Source organism: Cavia porcellus, unplaced genomic scaffold (genome assembly GCF_034190915.1).
Source record: "Cavia porcellus strain 051 isolate PalLab524CR breed Dunkin Hartley unplaced genomic scaffold, mCavPor4.1 scaffold_1, whole genome shotgun sequence".
Lineage (NCBI taxonomy): Eukaryota > Metazoa > Chordata > Mammalia > Rodentia > Caviidae > Cavia > Cavia porcellus.
In genome coordinates this window covers 87,915,544-87,937,242 of record NW_026947484.1, presented here as the reverse complement: position 1 = coordinate 87,937,242, position 21,699 = coordinate 87,915,544, and the positions used below count along the sequence as shown (strand labels likewise).

The 21,699-nt window shown below is 36.1% G+C and overlaps 1 protein-coding gene across 1 annotated transcript in view; it reads right to left on the bottom strand.

Moving 5' to 3' along the window:
- The window catches only part of Lurap1l (leucine rich adaptor protein 1 like), a 51,086-nt gene extending 30,294 nt beyond the window's left edge, over window positions 1-20,792 (bottom strand). Inside the window, exon 1 of the mRNA XM_003472268.5 lies at window positions 19,781-20,792. Within this exon, the coding sequence (XP_003472316.1) occupies window positions 19,781-20,086 (306 nt within the window). The 5' untranslated portion in view covers window positions 20,087-20,792. The remainder of the gene's footprint in view (window positions 1-19,780) is intronic.
- Between the last annotated feature and the right edge of the window lie 907 nt (window positions 20,793-21,699).

Sequence of the window (21,699 nt, the reverse complement as noted above, 5' to 3'; positions counted from 1 at the left end):
TTTACCTAAAGAGTAGGTTTTAGATGCTTGTACCACAAAAAAATTTAGAAAGACAACCATATAAGGTTAGTATGGCAATTTGCACAAGTAGTATTCCGTTATGCATATCAAAATATCAGTCTCTACACCTTAAATATGCACAATAAAAGCTGAAATAATATAAATTTTAAAAATGCTTGCAATATTTGAAGCTGTTGGAAGTTAATGCAGGGCAATTAATTTTATTTCCAATAAAAACTTGGTTGATCTCTTGCTCAAACATTGCTTATATAGTGGTTTTAGCACGGAACAGCTGCCCAGTACTTTATTACCTAATTAATTTTAATTCTCATTTTTAAAAATCCTATTCAAATCTAAATATCTAATGTCATTCATATTATATTGTTCTGAAGAGTTACATGTGCATATTGAGCAACTGGGACTATAAATCTATAAGTGATGATCTCCATGCAACAATGCAATATAGACTATAGATATGGATGAAATGTTCAGATTCTCATTGCTAAGAGAAGCCATAATTCCTGATGATGTGAGACAACCACATATTTTGAAACATATGCAAACCCAGGATTGATGACTTGCCCAAAAATTGTATCAGCATTTGGTGTTAAAAATCAGACTAACACTTTAATCTTCTAATACAAATACACTAATATTTCCATAATAGTAAAAAGCTTAGACTTTTTAATGGTATGATCTGTCTGATACTGACTTAATATTCCTTAAGCACTTTTGGATGACAGCTTAGGAGTGGATTAAAAACTAATGTCCTTTTCAAGAAAGGAACAATTCTACAATTTGAATTAAACAGGCACTGACCTGCATGAGTATTCATGAATGATTCTACTCTAATATAGCTGATGTCATATTCACTTTGATGTAAATTCAATAAATATTTTACAAGCAAGGATGATTCCTCACATTTTATAGATAAGATGATGAGATCATGATATTACATTTGCTTATGGGTTATACACAGATTAAAAAATAGTGGCTGACAATACAATTATGTTACTGATTTCTGGTCTTATCCTGTAATACTTCCTGTATGTGAAATTACTGCTTCCACAGTAAGTAACTTGCAAACAGCTATTGCAGCATTACAAATTAGCATATGTTAATGTTAATTCATGAATTCTGGTTTTGAAGGTCCACAAATGATGATGAAAGCAGATGTCTGGCATATGGCAACAGATGGGTCACCACATTTAAAAAGAGCTACTGGTAATTGCATAGTTCGCTTCTCTCAATTTTTATCACAGAGGTGAAAAGACCAGAAAAGAAAACAATCTAAGCAATGTAGATTTAAGTGGGTCCTAACTTTCCTACAAATTTTAACTGTCATTAAAATATAGGACTTGTAGTTTGCTACTATATACTATGTCATATGCCCATAGCCAAGTAAAAAATTTTATGAACAAAGGTGAAAGAATTATAGGAAGGATCCTATAATACCAGTACCAAAACTATGGCTGATAGTGGCAAGAATTATTGGAGCAGGTGGCACATGATGAATTCAACCGGACATGTCCAGACACCAGGCTTCTAATTCCAACTTTCCTTTATCTTACTCCTTGATGCCCGACCCTAATGTTAGACTGAAATTTTCACCTAGGATGCATCTACAATTGTATATTACAATTATACACACCTTTAATTATGAATAAGAAATAAGAATCATGCTTAATGCTAAAACTTTTGACTCAGTAACCAAAAAACACTACAGAGATACATTAAACTAGGATGCTTACCAATTGAACTATAGTGTCTAAATTATTGTTCATTTTAAGCAAATATCTTATTATTATTTGGAGGTGTTTTCACAAGTATAATGAGTAAACTCAGGCGATAAAATGAAAAAAGTATTTAAACTAACTAGTAATTGAATTTTCTGGATATATATAATTAGCAAAGATCATTACACTTTGTTTGTGGTTTTGTTTTCTTTTTTAGGCAGAATCTTGATACATAGTTCAGGCTGGTCTTGAACTCCCTATGGGGACCAGGCTAGCCTGGAACTCACAATAATCCTCTTACATCAGCCGCTCAAGTGCTGGGAAACAGGCACAGCCAATTTATGAGAGTTTTACATAAGGTTTTAGCAATTCAATTTGATTTTTGTCTAGTAAGACAAATGTGTAAGTCATACAAAATCAATATAGAATTTGCTAAATTAAAACAAAACCCAAAAGCTTTCTGTAAATTATGGCATAGAAAAAAAAAGACAAAGTTACTGCAATGAAAGCTCAAGCTTTTAATAAACTATGGCTAGAGAATAAAATGAATTTTTACAAATCAAAATCCTGATGGATGTATCTTTAAAAATTATAATTTGTATTGTATCTAGGCTCCTATTAATTAATGAAATAGACTTTTTCCTTCTTCAGTACCTATCCTGATTCAGAAAGATAATTTGTACAAACAGGTGAAATACATGAATCTTCCCTAATATCTTCTATGTGCTGTTTTTATAGCGAATTCAGAATGTGGTTCCCATCGTCACTCTTCAGCAATAGAATAGAATCTTCTACTCTGATTCAGCAAGTATCAGAGTTCATCCCACTGTAAGTAGGGTGATGTGCTGAATTCTGGAAAATAAGTATATTTTCCATAAGTGAAGTCCTCTGTTCCATGGTGCAAAAGGAAGATGCACTGCAGAGATAGTGGAGGCTTCTGTTCTCAATAAGGGATGCTGTTTTTATTCTTTTCTTATTGTCATTTTGAAATACTACACAAAATTTTTAACCAACCCAAGTTAACTTTCATAGTGACAATTAATTCTAATGATAACAATAACAAAAACAATAATACCTAGCTTTTAATAAACTTCATTGCCAGACATTAGGATAAATAGTCCCATGCATTTTCTTTAACTTATTCTTAATAAACCCCAAAGAGTAGGTATTAAGGTCTTCAACTGTATCTCAGAGAAAGTTCTACTACGAGGAAGAGAGGAGGCTGGGGCGCAGGCCTAGACCTTCCTGGTCCGAAGCCCACCTGTTTAACCTACTTATTTACCTCAGTGCAAGAGCTTAGAAAACACAGCAGGCTCTCACAACTTTTTAAAATTACCAAAATATTTAATCTGACAAAAGGCAAATAACTCATGTGTTAGAAAATCATGTTGTAAAAGGGATGACATTTTTTCTTTAGGCTAGGAATTATTATGAAAATAAATTTAAATGTGGAAAAGATTTTCATCACAACAAAATTTAAGAAATTCCTTAAATATCCCATACTGAAGAAATGCTTATAAAATAGAATATTTTTCAAACAATAGAAATTGAGTTTAAAGAGAATCATATAGAAAAAGGTACAATACAGTTTCTACTCTAATAGAGTCTACTCTAATAGAGTAGAATAGGCTCTAAACAAAGAAAGGTATGTTTTGAATTATAAATTCAACACTGGAAAATAAAGTTGCAAAAGAAAAACACTGGAATCAAATAAAAAGTTAAAAATAATGGGCTCTAGGCAAGGTAATCATGGTTTCTGTTCCTCTTTCGCTTACATTTGCATACTTTTTCAAGTATTTATCAGGACTATATACTATATTTTAACCAAAAAAAATCTTTAATTATAATATAAATCATAAGTATGCAATTTCTTGAATAAGAAATGTCACTTGGATAATTAAAGCATTAAAATTTATTTTTTAAGAAACTTCAACCTAGTAATAAGGACAACTTTCATTTATTGAGATCATATTACAAAATAGTAAAGTCTTTTTGATAGTGGAATTATATTTGAGGTGAAGGAAATAAATATTTTTTTCTGAAGTATTTATGTCTTATACAGTTTAATGTTCATATTCTTTCTATTCCCGTTCCAAAAATATTTGTGTCATTTTTTGTTTTATTGGACATTTTCATTCCTGAGTAATCAACAGTATGTTTTCATATTTATGACTAGTTCAAAAGTACATCTTTTAAGGATCCTGTAATACAAAACATATGGAAATTGATTGGTTCTCAAGAACAGAGTTATAAAGGAAAAAAGCAAGCAAAATTATAGCACTCCTTTCATGATATAACTTTCCTCATATAACAACTACCATTGTTCCTTATCAAACCATGGAATCATATTCAAACTTCCTAGCACGGTTATCAGTATTCCTTGTTAGGTAGGGTTATTATGTCTTTTAAATCTTGTTATCATTAACTCCAACAGAACTATTTTATGTACAACAGTCACTAAGCTTTCCTTGCTTATCACTACCAACTTTGCCTAAGCTGGCTGAACATACTACTTTTCTGTCTAATCACCTGTTACTCTTCTCTGTAGGCACTTCCTCAAAGGGCTAATCTGGAAAATGAATTTATGTACCATTCACTTAGTCCTTCAACACTGTGGTTTTATATCTTGTTAAGTTCTAGAGATGAAATAAATTGAATATGATTCTTGCTACGAGAGGATTTACGCTCTCTACTGTGGGATATAAAAAAGTTAAGAGCAAAACAACAAACCAAAGCTAACCAATGACTTGACCTGAAGGATAACAAGTTAGAGTTAACTGCATGAAATAGGAAGGTCGGGGTGGCTGAGGAAGAAAAACCCAGGCAAAAGGAAAAGCTCATATAAATGTTCATAGGGAGGAGTGCTCAAGGGATGTCTGAAGAACTGAGATGGGCTCGGGTTGTAAAGAAAAATGCATATGACCAGCGCCCGGCCACAGCCTTCCATACTGTGGATGGCTACGGCTATGAAATAATGTCTCTGTTGTCAAAGTTAATTTTACTACAGATCACATAACTGTTGAGATTAAACTAGAATTTTCAATATTTTAATTGTTAAATTGCTTTGGTAGTAAAACCTCACGCCTTATATTACTGATCCATTTAAAAATAACCTGAAATGTTTTTCTTCAACTTTATTTATATTCTTTCTGGGCTTATCACAGGAACTGGATACAGCTGACACTTAACAACATGTTATATTCACTTGATGCTGATTACAGAAACATTTCTAGAAGCAGAGATGATAAACACTGCTCATGATACATATTTACATAGTTAAATTGTGTGCAACTGAGAGTTTCCATCTGTCTTTATGTCCCAACAAGAAGTGAATACATGAAAATATGTACATAGACTATAGAGCTGTGTCATCAGTACTTAATCAAACAAGATATTTGGCTGGAGCAAAATTAATTTCATGTGTAAGGTCACAGAGATGGCAAGTAAGTTCTTTTTAGACTCATTTCCAAGTGTTTAAATCAGTCTGACATTTTCAGCATATATATTTAACCTGCTTTGTTTGTTCTCAAGAGAATCAACATACTTGAACAGCTTCAAATTCTGTTTACAAAAGGGCATTAGAGAATTTTCATGTAGAAGATACAGTCTTCAAATTATTTGATCTTGACACAAAATCAACTCGATGATGTTAAAAAGTATATCACATTCTTCCCTAAGAATTGGGTGAAATCCAAATAGAATATATTTTAAAAAGGATGCAAACAAAAATGGACTAACAACAATTATGAAATAGTTGAGCGTTCTCAGGAATGCCTGAACTTTCAGAATTAAAACATAAATGGAAATACATTTCCTCTATTTGTATTGGACACCTGGAGCAACCAGTTTGCCAAGTGGGAAGGCTAGCTTCCTCATTCACTTGTGAAATCTCTCAGCCTCTGTCTCTCCATTTCCAGCAAGGAAAGCATTTTATTGCTCCTTGGGAGACTTAATTAATGGTTAGTAATTTTGAATTAAAGAGTGTTACAGACTCTAACAGGAATCATTTCAACCCACTTGATAATTACTGTTAATAAAGTAAAAGATGTTTGTCATAGGATAATTTAAGAACACCTAACACAGCAGCAATCATTTGCAGGATTCAGTCTTCTTATTTATTGGCTACCAACAACCATATTCTGAAGTCATTTTATTTGTTAAGTAAATTCAGATGTTTGCATAGTTCCATTTTGTGCTGGTGCAACTCTACAAATCATTTGGATTTCTATGTTTGTAGCTAAGTAAAGTAGCACTCTGAGATTTATCTGTACCATTAGTAGAAAGAATATCATCTGAACAAGTTTTCCACTGCATTTTTAACATAGTACACATCAGTCATTAGGTTCATCTACGAATTTGTGTCACTATTATCATGCAACTTCATTCAAGTGAAATAATCAATTGCTTCACTGAGTTTTCCAACATTATGAAATTAGTCTCTTATAGTCTAACTTCTAAACATGAATTATAATATCTTTGGCAAAGAAGGCAATTAAAACTACTCCTGTAAAGTAATTAAACTAGTTGAAAGGAATAGTGAACAGGAAACACATCATATACATCAGTCTAATTCTATAACATTGTGGTCATGGAAAACGAGAGTGTCGCCTTGACTAAGTGATAACCTAAACCAGCGACTACAAACGTTTTAGAGACCAAAGGCCCGAACTGCAACCCAAAACCCATTTATTTATCAAAAAGTGCCAATCATGCAAATAAACTGGAATATCTAATTGGACATATTTGTATTGGAGTTTGCTTAGCTCCTGGGCTGATGCCAGGGTAACCTAGCTCTGTGCGCACCCACTATGGCACACATTCCGTAGGTTCGCCATCGCGGACCTAAATCACATCACTACAAAAACCATAAGAAAATAGTTCCATTTTGTATTAGGCATTGTGATGGAAGATTCAAGTTTCATTTTCATATAGTAGGAGTTTATCCTAAAGCATGCTGCATCCTGTTTTGCTGTGGTAATCAATTTATAATTTCCCAAGACATCCATGAAGGATGATAATTGGATGATGGGGAAAGAGACACGGAGGAAGAAGTTTTATGATCTTCTAAGTCCTTATTTATGTTTGGCCTCTATTAAGACAGCACACAGTCTGGATTGATGGGCATAGGTCCAATGTCTACCAAAACAGTCTTTTTAATATTCTAGCTCATTTTATCCTATGGACGAAAACGCACACACAGAGAAGACACTAGCCTTTTTATTCACTCTGACTTCTTCTCATGTATTTATCCTGGCATTTCCACATTAAGGATTAATTGCAACAAGTACTACACTGCAAAGCAAAGCAACAGCAAATTTTAAAACTGAAGCAAAAAACTCAAAGCTATGAAGCAGAAATATAAAAACTGTACTCTTTCATTTTCCAGAGTTGTCAGGACCATATTTTTACCACAGTTCTTGATAAGCATTAATTCTAGTCAAATTAAAAATAAGATAGTTTTCAAGAGTTCATTTAATATATGAATTTTATTATTAAACGCAAGCCCCCAAAGAAGTTTACTTGAATTTTAAAAACTATATTTATGTGAATCATGGTAATAGTGATAATATAACTTGATTCATTACTCTTTTGGTTCAAGCAAATATAGTATCAGGCAGAATGCTTTTATTAATAGATGCATTTAGAGAGCAAACTCCATATCCTAGCATATATATGCTACAAATATATTTAGATATATGCTGTAAATAGTATATTCATTTTCTAATTGTAATCTTATAACTTCAGGACTGAGGAAAGAAGATACACAGTAAATAAAAGTGCTTTATATACTATGCAAAACATGTTAAACATAGAATTATGATTCACGTGAGCAGTATTTTTTAGACAAAAGAATACATAAATTATTTCTTTCTCCTGTGTATTTCTCTGGTTCTCAGAATACTTGCTTTGCTTAAATATTACAAAACAATATTCTTGTTACTTCATCCAATAATTAAATTATATTTATAGAACATCATCTATGGAACAAGATTTTCCAGGTTGTTTATTTTGTCTTTTTTGAGACGGGGTCTGGCTATGCAGTTCAGGCTGGACTTGAGCTCGCTTTGTAGCTCAGGCTGATCTGGAACTCGCAACGATCCTCCCACCTCAGCCTCCTGAGTGCTGGGATTATAGGTGTGAGCCACCACGCCTGGCTCAAGTTGTTATTTTATACATCCATGTGTATCAGAAGCCCTAGGTGATAAGGGGACTTAGTAAGATGACAATTTCCAACATTAAGTCAAGAGGAAAGTGAGATTGAGAGCTTGTTCTTCTAACTGGCTTTGCTATACTTCAAGGAGACACAAGTCTAACAACTGATTAGAGGCTGTTCCCAGGTAGGCTTCTAATGTGACGGCCACTGGCAGTACTCGGCAGGGCAGTACTCTGTTGAAAAAATTCTCTTGATAGGTATGAACGCAGCAGGAAAAAGTGATGTAAGTCAACTGTGTCATTAGTTTCATAATAATGTACACAGGAGGAGTGGGAGAAAACATTTATGCCTCATAAACTGTTATTGTTTTGTGTATGTGCACACTGAAGTATTTAAAGGCAAAGTGGTATCATTCTTCATTTCTTAAGAAAGCTGAAGAGTGTTTAAGTGTGTGTGTGTGTTGAAAAAGTGTGTAGAGAGTCAGGGAGATGGAGGGAAGGATGAGAAGGGTAAATGTTAAATATTAACATTTGTGTGAATCTAGGTGAGATATATATAGTGATTTTCGTGTGTAGTGATTATTTTCAAATTTTTATGTGAAATCTAAACTTATTTCAAAATAAACCATTTTCAAAATCTCTCTTATAGTTGAAATTTCTCATATGTATGATACAAATGAGAGACTGAAATTCAAAATATTGGATTCCCACATAGTAAAGAAAGATGGTCAGACTAATGTCTGCAGTAAAGCAAGCGTTCTAAAATGTTTATTTAGGGATAAAGAAAATCAGGAGAAATGAACATGTACAGTAGCTGGTTTAGTTACAACACCAGAATATTTCATGGCTATTTTTAATCTAATTTCAAAGTAAAATAAAAATGGGTTGATTCTTTAAGCTGCTACCAATTTCAGAATTCTATAATGAAGAGTCAAGAAACCCAGTCTTGCTCTCCTCCTGTGATGCTTGCTGCATGCTTGCTAATTGCTTCAGACCTCTTGTGTGCAAAGTGCCCCAAGTCACATTATACTCATACATTTGCCATTCTCTACTGAGAGCGATGCCAAGGATGGGCGGAGAGTTGTTGCTGTAATGCCATCCCACTGGTAAGTCTGCTGCCAAATTAAATGATTTGTTTCCAGTCAAATCCTATAGAGCACACTATGATATAGATTACTTTTTATGTGAAGCCTCAGAGTCTCACTCAAAAGTATGAAAAGAGGACCACAATACCTAGTAAGCACATTTTTAAAATATCCTTATGAGTGAAGAGGAACGATGACCTTTCATTTCTACACTCTGCTAACCCTCTTGAGCACAGTGGTTCCTAAGTTTGGCACTACCTTAAGGTAGAGAAGGTCCTGAACCCCCAAAATAATTCTCCCCAAACCATTTATATGCAGGAACAAGTATTATTTTACTTCTGAAGCTAGCTGTCACGATAAGGTCATGAAGGGTGTTTCACACTTTCTGTAATCGGGAAACTAAATTCCAAGTGACAAGGCTTTAAAGTCGAGAGGCAAATGAGCCTTGAGTTCTTTGCCTCATTCCAAAAAAAAAGTTGCTAGTGGACTTTAAGCACAAAAACTAGAAGTGTATTTTAGTTCATGCATTATATAAACATTTAGTCCCCAAAATATATGGTCAGGCATTAGAGAAATACCAGTGATAACTGCTGTCTTTAAGGTGATTATATTGTAGGAGAAAAAGAGTGGGCAATATTACTAACCAGGTTGGAAAATAAAACTAAAATTTGGCATAACAAGAAAGTGAAGACTTAGGTTCCATTCTGTGGAAAGCTTTAGCCCCCAAAGGCTTCTAAATATCTTTTAAACAATAATATACTTAAAATGTAGAAGGATTTGGTCAATGCTTAGTATTTAGTCTTCCAAACACTCATTTAGTTTTATAGTGTGACCAAAACTACTTATATAAGTGCTAAAATTAAGTTATACTTGGTGGCTCCTGTGCATTGTTTTTTTGCAGTAAAATTTTATAAATTGTTAAGTGAAATTGTAGAAAACTAGAATATGGTTTCTGACTTGTACATATTTGCTATCTAATCAAAGGGTTTTATCTGTGATTTATTTGTATTTTTCTTATGTTGGCAAGGATTATTTTCTCTCTAAATACCTATATAAGCATTTAAATGAGTCCCATTGTTTCTATTCAAAATCTTTTTGGTAGAAAGCATGAGTCTGTCATAAACTGCTATGAAGAGATGATAGAATCTTTTGTAAATATTTGACAATATTTGTCCACTCTCTTACCTTCTTACAGTAAATCTTTCCATTGCTTAGTTCAGCCACTGTGACTAAAATCTTGATGGCTCTATTGGTTATTAACTCATTCTATAGAGAGAATGTTCCAGGCTTGAAGAAATCAGTTTTCACTTGGACACTAGTTATTCCAGATGTTAAGTTTGTGCAGAGATGCTGATTACTAGATTTAGTCAAAAGAGTATATGCAGTAAAACAAATTATTTTACATGCTAAAGCAGCTCCTACTATGAAATAGAATGAAAAGAAGAGAAACAAATAGGGGGGGGAAAATCTCTAATCTCATCTTTTTCAATAGAAGTCAAAGAATTGAACCACTAATAAAATGGGAAAGCCAAAGTCATAAACTCTCAATGAGTGTTTATTATTTAGGATGTAGACTCCTAGGTAGTTCACATATATTAATCACATTTTTAAAATTATGTACCTAAAAAAAAATTATGTACCTAAAGACAATCAGAGGGAAAATGGCAGGGCTGTTGACTGCATGGTTTAAGTTTTAACTTATTACAAAGCCCATACTCCCTGATTGCTTATTTTCTAAATTCTACTTTTCTTTCCCTAGTTTCTAGCATAATGCAATATACACATATTTCAGAGTAACGCTATAATACAGGGCTCAACAAGAAAAAGTATTACCTGTAACCCACTAACCACTGTTGATTTTATGAGGAATTTTCTTCCTATATTTTACTTCAGGCAAGTATATATCCATAACCAGTTCTCTCTTCCATAAATACTTTTAATGACAAAATTTTAATATGTACAAAAATTTCTACCATAGGCACAGAAATAACCTAGCTAGTACTATTGGTTAGATTAATGTGTTTTCTAATCATACAAAACGCTAAATATACACATAAACAACATTTTTTCCCCTCAAGTTAAACTGCTGTATCATTACTGGCACCAGAATTGGTAAGTTAAGGAATATCATTATTCTTATTCTTTTTAAAAATACAGCATCAAGTTTATCTCTAGAGGTGCTTTTCAATACTCACTACCCCCAGCAGAGCAGGAGACTGCATAATATTCTTTAATTTGGCAGTGTAGGACATTGCTATTTTCTTCTCTTTCTGCAAGGAAGCGTAAACGTATTTGATTTTCTCATACAAATATGAGAAGCCATTGGGCTGTCTTTTATTGTGTTCCTAATCGAACTTCCCTCTAAAGTTAGGAGTGCACAGAGCCTATGAACAAGTACTGGTATGATGACAGAATCTGTTCATTGATGTAAATTAGAACTGTCAATCAGTAGATAGCAATCAGTAGAGGAGTCTGAAAATGGAAAGATCTACCATGCAAACCTGTGAGGTCCTTATTGAGGATGTTCAAACAAAGAGCAATAATCAACCAGTTAGGATCCAAGTGGAGAACTGGTTTAGATCAGTGGTGGGAACCAATGGCACTCATGCTGCAGTGGGCACGGAAAGCCCTCTCTGCTGGCACGTGAGCCAAATGCCTCAGCAGCTAGGCATGGGATATTCAGGTTTAACTGCATTGTGGACAGCACTATGTGATGAACAAGTGGGTTTTGGGTTGCAGTTTGTGCACTTGGTCTCTAAAAGGTTCGCCATCACTGTTGATTTGTAAAGTTACCATCCACTCTCCAGTTCTCTGATTCTAGAGATGTTTTATTCTGGCTCTGGCTTATCAACTGCAAAGTTTTTACAAAATAAATGATGTTGAATGCTGCTTTTCCCTTCCTTCTTCCTCCCTCCTTCCCTTCATTCTTTTCTTCCACCAATAATCAAACCAAAGTTAAAATGCTAAGTTGTGCTTTAAAGCAAAATGTGTGTGTGTATAATTAATACACATAAAAGAATCAACGGAAGATAATTTATTGAACCTAGAAAAAAGCTGGAACATGATCTCCTGAGTCTCAATTTAAACTATAGATGTATAAGTATATGACTGTAAAGCTAAAGCTATAGAAAAACTAGGTATTTTTGCATCTATTCAGTAATTATCACTAGGGAAACATTTCCTATACAAGATCTTTTCATACCATTTGCATGTTTTAGCAAGCATGGGCATCATTTTAATTCTAATTCAAATTTTTAAGAAATTAGAAAAGGACTAAAAGAAGCTTCATATCATTAGAAACCAACAGAAACTATTTTATGGTTAAATATTCAGCAAGGGAGTGCCAGGTGAGTTTCACAATAGAGTAACCTTGAAAAATAAAACTACAGCATGAAGGGGCTACTTCCTTCTCAGTTTTATTCTCAAGCTTTGTTTGATGGGCAGAAAAGCAAGAAGTTCGTACAGAAAAGTCCAGTTACTTGTAAAAGTGTTCTGCTAAAACACCAGGGACACTTATGTCAATAGGCTTTCACTGGTGATAACCCTGAGGTATCAGAGAGAACTCACAGTTTGGGATGTTGGTTTTAAAATTTTTATGAGTTTACTGAAGTAGATATTAATATGCCAACAATTTTATTTTTTAGAGCACTATCTGGCATATTGCAATCATTCAAAAATGCCAGATAACATAATAAATTGTCATGTAAAATAGAGATGAAATCCAAACACACTAACATTATGCAAGTATATATGTGTATATACACATAAGCAAAGAAAACACATCATAAGAGAGGATTCACCCCAAGCTGTAAGCAGCAGTTTCCTTTGGGGAACAGCATGAGAAGTACAGTATTGGATAAAGAGGAACTTTTTTTTTTTCTCTTTATTACATATGTCTTGATTTTTGAAGCTTTGCAATAAGAAAGCAGGTGTTTAATTTTGTAAGGAAGAAGTAATAATATTTTAAAAGAAATACAAAAAGATATATTGAGTAGACATGTGATGAAATTACCGTGAAAATGTTCATTCACCATCAATGGGCACGTCACGTTCCCTGAGTGTAGGGTTAAGGGGTTGGGAGCAGTTTGGATCCAGCCTGCAGCCACACTCACAGTGGTTCACTCTGGAATGAACACTGGCAATCCTCAGTCTTCCGCATACAGTGACTGTGTCAAGTAATCTAACTTCTGTCACCCAAAGTTTCATTTGTAAAATAAGCATAAGACAGGACCACATTCAAAATCCAGTGCAAAATTTTATCCTTTAAAAATGAATTATTTTATTTTGAAGTCTAAGACAAAGACCTGTGAAATATGTCTGAAAATATGATCTTGTTTAACTTTGTGAACTCTATAAAAGCAATTTGCATCTGTTCATAAACAATGTATATCTGGAAAGTCGAAACAGTGCTAGACAACAAATATCACGTCAGGAAAACAGGGTAGTTAGGTGCCTGTTAGAAGAACAGTGATTTGAAAATACTGCTCAAATCCAAACCATGATGTAGGAGTCTCAGTTTCTTGTTCTTTCTAGCAAGTTATCTGAGGTTCCAATTTTATCCTAGACTAATCTCTAAGGAACAGAAATGGAAAGCTCTTGAAACTCTCGAATCATGAACACTAGTGAGCTTCAGTGCTGAGCTCTGAGCTTTCAGTTCATTAGGGCTGGGAGTCCTCCACAGCAGCTCTTGAGTGGAAGGACAAGGTTAGTAATAATGGCAAAATGCATGGACATCATTGTTAAGACAAAGGTAGTTTTGGTTATGTTCATTTGTATCTTGAGTATTCCTAAATCAGAGACTGTATGTAGTGCTTCTTCCTCTTGGGAGGACTTACAGTAAAGAAGCACAGGATTTAACATGCTTAATGTATTGAAATTCCAGAAAAAGAGCAGATAGCTATATTTAATTCTGGGTGTCAACATTAATGCCAAGGTATTCTAAAACTGAAAAATAGTGCAAAAGTTGTAGACAGCACAGGCTTGGGGAAAAGCTCAAACCTGAACCTCAATCTTAGTTATCCTCTTATTATTTTAAGCATTAAATTCAACAGACCTCAATGCTTCATGTATAAAACTGTAAAAATTATTTTTGTTAAAAGATAATTTTAAGGTTTCAATAGGATAATAAATTATAACATTTCACTAATAGAATGTCTTACATACTGTAGAGAGTCACTACAAGAAAATGAATAATGGTCTCCAATCCTCAGATTTATTGGACTACCTGACATGAGGGTCTACAATTTAATATTTGCTATATGTAATCAACAATAGGCTTGGCACACTGTATGTTTGTAATAAATGCTAAAATCAAGCTTTTCAGCTGTACTTGTGCTGGGAAAAGTCGACATATTTCTCTTTTGCTTTGCATGGAAACATGGACAAATAGATCTTAGGACTTAGCGGCAGTCAACCTGCGAGGAGCAGTGCCTACGCCTCAGCAATCCCAGAGAACACCAGCCGTGTAAACTTACTTGTCTACAATCAAAAGACGAACCATGTCATTAATATAATGCCCTTCACTGCTCTTTCCTTACTATTTGTAAAAGTCTACATTGTAGTGGCTTGGTTATAATATTTTATTCAATTTTCATACAGCCTTAACAGAGACGGTGCTACGCCTTGCTCCAGGAAAGTGTAGTCCCAGAGTGGTGACATAACTTCCCTAATGCCACCCCTAGTCAGTGAAGATCGGTGTGAGAGCCACTAAGAGCTGGACAGGCCCTTCTGCCCTGGGAGAGAAGCTGAAGATCTCCACAGTCTCATGGTTCTGGCAGTCAGTGGAGTCCTATTAATTTGTACCCTGACCTGCTTTAGACTTTGCTGAAACCCTAAGCTTATCTGGCCCTGAAACCTAAGAAGATTTCAAACCAAACCAAATCAAACCAAACCAAACCAAACTGAATGGCTACCATGTGAGTAGTGGAGGAAGAGCTTTGAAAAGAATACAAGATCAAGACTCTCAGAGCTATCTGCTAGAATCTCAGTTTAAGAAGTATTTTAATTAAATTTGAATGTATGAAAAAATCTTTTGTGATTCATCAGTACAACAGAAGGCACACTCATCACTACAATATAAGGTAAATATATGTTTTTAGGTTATCTTAGAAATCAACTTCTTCAGTTTAAAGATTCCTATCCGGTACACAGTCTTCTTGATATGGAAGGAAGACATGTGTAACCTTAACAGAGGACAAATCTTTCTTTAGAAACAGTTCTTCGCACAAACGTTCCAAAATGCTTTCCTAGATACAGGAAGAGGTGCATCAATTTTGAGATTTTTCTATTTTCAAGTTATGTGTAAGTCTTCTAAATTATGTCTTTCTATCAGAATGACATTACCACCTGTGTCTCCTCTGGTGCCAATCTGGGATCCACTGGTTATGGACACATGCTTCAACAAGATTTATTTATTAGATTAAGTAAGTTCATTAATATTCCATGGGCAAAAAGACAACAGAAACCACTGTTACAAATTAGATTCCCTCATTCCTTTGGTGTTCTTATCCCTGATATTAAGACCTTATTTTGTATAATTACTGATACTTTTAATTTCTTGCACCAGGCACATTTCTGCTAGTTATCTCCTCAGCTATGTCTGTCTCAAAGCTTGTATCTGATCTCCGCAAGATATCAGGAACCTGCTGAGACAGTAGTTTGTAATCTTTCTCTGGCCAAATAATATTCCCATATTATCTTTCTTGCTATCTTTTGGAATTCATCAAGGAAGATGCCTTCCATTTTTAAGCTTCTGCCTAAAGGTATCTGAATGATAATAATCTCCTAGCCTACACTACAGCATGCACGAAGCAACTGTGAAGTTAATTTAATGAAATTATTAACTTGTTCTAAAGAACTTTAAATGACTTTATTTTTTCTTTTCAGTACAAAAGCAAGCAAGTCAATTAAAAGACAGAAAAGGCAACAGAAAAAGAAAAAGTGTCAATAAAGGTCAAATATAATTCTACCATTTTCAAAGAATTTTAAATATTGATTTGTGTTCTATCATCATGTATGCATTTGTTCTGCATATATGTGCATTTATGTGTCTAATCCCAGTTGTTGGTTAGGAAACAAAACAGGAAGTGAGTGATCAGGTGACATACTATATTTGACTAATAGTAAAAAGGGATAAAGAACTAACTTGATGTTTCTTGTGCTTCATGATTACTGAGCTGCTATATACACCACGGCCCAAAATACGGAAATCAGGATATAGTACTTTTGAGTCAATTTTCATATTGGCATTTCACTATCCAAAGATTGGTAAATTGTCTTTATATAGCACAGAACTCAATAGAATTCAGGATATGGGATGACAGAGAGTACACTTTCCATGTCAAGCTATATTTTGAGTTTCTGAATGGCAATCATCTGGGAAGACTGACTTGGAGCAATACATTCAGGTCCCTATTTCAATTTCCTATTCTTTAGTGATGGTCATCACTATTTTATGTATTTCAAACTTCTTCCAGAGTAAGCTGATCGAAATGATTTTCACTTTCAAACTACAAGTATGATTGATTCAGGCATACTGAAATAACACCAAAACCTCTATAGCTTGTAAAGAAGATACAGTATTACTAAATGCCAAGACAGGCTTTGCTAGAGATTATTTACATTTATTGAAAAAAGACTTTCTATGAGATGTTTTTAAACTTATAGTAACATTTAATTATCAATAAGGTGCCATTCCTAAGAAAATTTGAAAAACAAGTCTGGATGAATCCATACCTAAAGCAATCCCAAGGCTTATGTCTGTGGCTCCTCCATCACTCTACACAGTAGTGAAACATCAGACATGTGACTGCTATACTGTATTTCGAAGACAAAGTACTGGAATATGCACAGAGATAGAAGAAAAGCAGAGTATCCAGAATCAGATGAAATGAGTGGAAGTGGTGATTCTGTTATCCCATTTGCTGTGTAATGGTGGCCTGCTTCCTCAGCCACTTGCTGGGTCACAGTGTTGTCATTCAAAAAAGTGGAAAAACTCCTCCTTTTTCTAGTCTAACCTTAGGATAAGGTGATATGATACACAATGAAGTGAACAACTTTTCAGCAGGCTATATGAGAAGCCCAATATTTATTTCATAAATTTCCGGAGTGTATCTCTGTATTTGGTTATCAGATTGTCAAATTTCCTTATTTCTAAATAAAAGGGGAAGGAAAAAAAGTACTTCACAAGTGGACAATTTGCTCCATCCCAAAACATCCCCAAAATGATCCTACCTATAAATGTTGTTTTCTAATATTTTCCTTTTCTTACAGATGACGCTATTTGAGTTGCTATAACATTCAATCATTAAGAAGCTGGACCACTGCAATTTCTCATTGCTCTTGAAAATCTTTTTCAGCTTGTCTGCTTTATAACTCATCTCACAGATCTTGATGAGCAGTGACTGTAACATTTACAGACAAGAACTAGGGAGAGTATCCATTAAGACAGTAGAATGAGATGACAGACCATGGTGAAATCAATAGTGAGTACCCAACATTAAGAGTTGAGGCTAACAGTCCCTGCAAGTGTATCCTCTCCTGGGTCCTCGGTTTCTATAACCATTCTAATGGGGAAAAAGGCTTCTTTTTAGGAGTCTTTAAACTGCTTTGTGCATAGCTAAGGTATTGCTTAGGAAAGAGTACTGAGGGCAGGTCAAAGCTTAATCTATTAAGAGCTCAAAATACTGCTTGGGGAAGACAGGAAAAACTGCACAAGTGCATTTTTTCAGTGTTTATAATGAAATTGCCAACTCCACATGAAAACAAATCTGTTGCTTTGCAGTTGTGCTGAAGCTAGATTTTGAGGATTCAAAAGAGTTATATAAAATAGGGTGAAATGGTCTTGGGGAGGGACTGTACTTCCTTTTGAGACTCCTAGAGCCAATATTTTGCTCAATGGAAACATTTATTAGCGTGCAAAGTTTGAGGAAAAAAAATCTGTTCAGATATAAATTATTCTTAATTCAGTATAGAACTGAAACTTCACATAGAAAATACAATCAATGTCAATTTTGCAATCTGCTATTGCTGTTGTTATCGACTTTTTTTTGTTTTTGTTTTAATTGTTAGTAGGTTGATTATAAAAGGCAAAATCTGATTTGGAGAAATAGATTTTTATCAGCTGAAAGTTTCATTGAGAAAAGTATATGTCCATAAGATATTATTTGTTGAAAATGACCGCATTTTTTCCTTACTCTATAGATTTCTTCAACACATACTTGGCTTATTATAGTACAGATGAGAAATGACAAGCTTCTTGACTTTTTCATTTTGCATTTTCAGCAATCAGCAATTTTAAATGTTAAAATATAGTAAATGCTTAATAAATACTTATTGAATGACTAACATGTCTAACTTGTATACTTGAAACATACTTGTATATATACTTGTATACTTGAACCTATAACTATAATAGTAAAATCATTTGCAGCACATACAGTACATAAATATATATTCACATGTAAATATACTCATAAATAAATGTGATATACTGACATATATTCATTTTCAATATCTGGAACATTCCTAGTGGGAAGAGAACGGATATTTGTGGCATAAAAACTAAGTCTTTACATAGACCAGCCTTAAAGATCCAGTGAGAGACTTTTATAGTGACCTCCTAATGTTCTAACATAGGACATGACCTCTGAAGCCCGACTTTTTCCACTAAAATACTTGCCAATATTATTTTATGTTTGTAATTTATTCTCTCTAGGACTCTTCCAAGTATATAAAGAGAAAAATGGGGAAATTAAACAAAATCTCTAGTAAACCAGGTCTCTTGGTAGCAAATCTTTATCAGCATACTCTATGTGCCAGAGGGCCACTCGCTATGGAAACCTTGCTTCTCCTCAAACTGGTAGAAAATGATGCTGGTTTGTGGCCATTTTCTCCAAAGGACTTCAGGAAGAGATAGTCTTCCACGGCTCATCACTGTAAAACTAACTTGAAGTCTATAAAGGTTAAGTGACTTGCCCAAGAACTCAACCCAAATAAATAAGTGTTTTGATCTAAATAATCCAGAATGACAAGCACAGTGTTATCAGACCTTCTTCTTGACCCACTGTCCTATGGTTAATTGAACATGTGTGAACAGAGGGAAAATAATTGCGGATGGAGGACGGAGGCAGAAGTTCTGGAGGTGAACACCTGCTTTCCTGGATCAAAAGGTGGAACAAGCTATTCACAAGCACATCAAGGACGAATGGACCATTGTTTTCAGAACCAGCTGTGGGGAATCTGCTCCATAGTGGCCTTGGAACAGCTGCAGCTGCGGCATCAAGAGGACGGAGGTGGGGTAGGATGGGGGTGGGGCGAGGGCGAGGAGGCCGAGCGGTTCTGGCGGACTAGCGAGCCGCGTAAGGTGGCGAGGACCCCGCTGCGCCACCTCTCGGCAAACCAGGAACCATTTCAGCAGTAAAGGCGCCGCGCAGAGCCACCTTTTGAACCTATCGAAAGTGTAAAAGGCGCGCACAGCAGGCCCCAGACCACTGCGAGAACCTCAAATCTCAACTCGCCTGGAACCTGGGCCCGCTGCTAAAAAGTGCTGGCCACGGATAATCACCGCTACCAGAAAGCACACAAGGCAGTGCAGCCTCCGCGGTCCTAGCAAACCGCCGTGACCGAGCAAAGTCTGTGGTAAACAAGCTTTGCAGCAGCTTCCTCCAGACGCGCTCCCCCACCTCGCATTTCCCACGCGCCCAGCACTCTGCAGCACTCGCCTCCCCCGCCCTAGCCCCATCCCCATTCTCCCAACACCCCCTTTCCACTGGGCCCTGAGCCCCTGGATTGCAGCAGCACACTTACCATCTCTTGCCTAAGGAGGTGAAGCTTGGTTTCCAGCCTCTCCAGGGCGCTGGAGTGGCTACGTCGTGGGGAGCCGGCGGTTGGGGAGGGCGAAGAGGAGGACGACAAGGAGGGAGGAAAACTGCAGCAGCTGCTGCTCCTACTGCAGCCACCACCGCCGGTGGCGAAGCTTTCCCCGCAGGGGTCCCTGTCTCTTTCCCCGGCCACCGGCTCCTCCCCGCGGAGAGAGCGCGCTAGACTCTCGGGTACTTTGCGCCCCAGCTTCAGCTCGATATCTCTGAGGTCCGGGAGCGGGCCGTCTTCCATGACTTTTCGACAGTAGTGATAATGGCACTGAACGGCAGTGGATGTGAGGCAGCCACGGCCTAGAAGCCTGCGGCGAGACCTGCAGACGCCTCCGGGCGCGCCGGGCTCTACCCTCCGCGGACCGAGCGCACCGTCCGCTCCATGACCGCCCTGAAATCCTCGCAGCCCGCGCCGCGCCGCAGCCCCCCGGCCTCTGCGACTCCTCCGACACTTTCCTAGGGTGAGCCAGACCGCCTCATCTCGTCCTTTCTGGCTACCCCACTGCACAGTTCAGCTGATACCGCAGAGGCGATAAAGCAAGTACTACCGACCAAACGAAAAGAGAGGGAAATGAAATCGGCTTTAGTTTTATGGGGAGAAAATTCGCATTATAAAACTATGGGTTCACATCCCTGAGTCTTTGACCGGGAGCCCATCTGGCCCTACCCAACACAAAATAATGATGTGATCACATTCCCGGGTCGTTTCATTTTCCAAGCATTCGTCTCCAACCTTTCAGAATATCCTTGATTGTCAAAAAGAATTTCTGGTCAGTGGAAGAGGAGGTCGGTCGGGCGTTTCCGCGCGGCGTGGACGCATAGAAAAGATAATTGACTTAGCAGGATTTCCAAGGACGGCTTCCTTGATTAGCAGAAATGCTCTGCTTCCCATTTAGCCCGTTTGATCCAAATCATTGTGTTCCTCGGAGCCCTAGAAACTTTAAACTCCGCTGGCAGGTGGACCCAGCCCGGGCCAACCCTTGCACCGTATATCACAGACAAGAAGAGCAACAGAAATTTCCCCAACCCTGCTGCTAAGGGTAGAGTTTCATGGACCTGCTTTAGTAGGGAGAATACGTATTAGGTTTGTAGTTTTCCAGGCCCAAATGCCTGGTGGCTACAACCCTTAAAATAATTTTTAAAGAATTATACGGGGATGAGAGTAACTTTAATTTTAGTGTTGTTTCCAGTCCTCTTTCCTTCCTAAAAACAAACACATCTAGAAGCTCTTCCTTGTAACTCTACCCTAACAAGAAGTGTAGAGATTTAACCACAAGTTCAAAGAATACTTCAAAATAATTCTCATTCCAAAATTATACCATATCACTTCAAGTTGAAGTGAATAATAAAATATTCAGAATAAGTCACAAAGCCACCGAGACAATAAATTTTTTAAAAGGTCAGTTGCTGAGTTATTTTCGATTTAATTATAAAGAAAAAACAGTGACGGAAACTGCTAAAAAATTGTCTTCTTTGATAATTTATCTATAATTTTCAGCTATTTAGAAGAAACTCCAGTTCAAACTATTAATCTGAGCTACTTCTATCAAGTGAATTACTATAAATTATACAGCTTATAGGACTGATTCAACATTGGATTTGTATCAGTGATCTTAGAGTATACTATAGTTTTGATCCAGTAAACTATATATATTTTTGGTTTCTCGTGAAGCATTTCAAAGTTTAGTGCTATCCCTGGGACAAAGTTTAGGGCTATCCCTGTTCTTGATTCCTTCCAAACATCAGTAGGGTTTTATAATTGTGGGAACATAAATACACACAAGACAGACTTTGATTTTATTAGAGTCTGATCTAGGAATCTTTCAAAGGAGAGAAAACAGGCCTTTCCAGTGA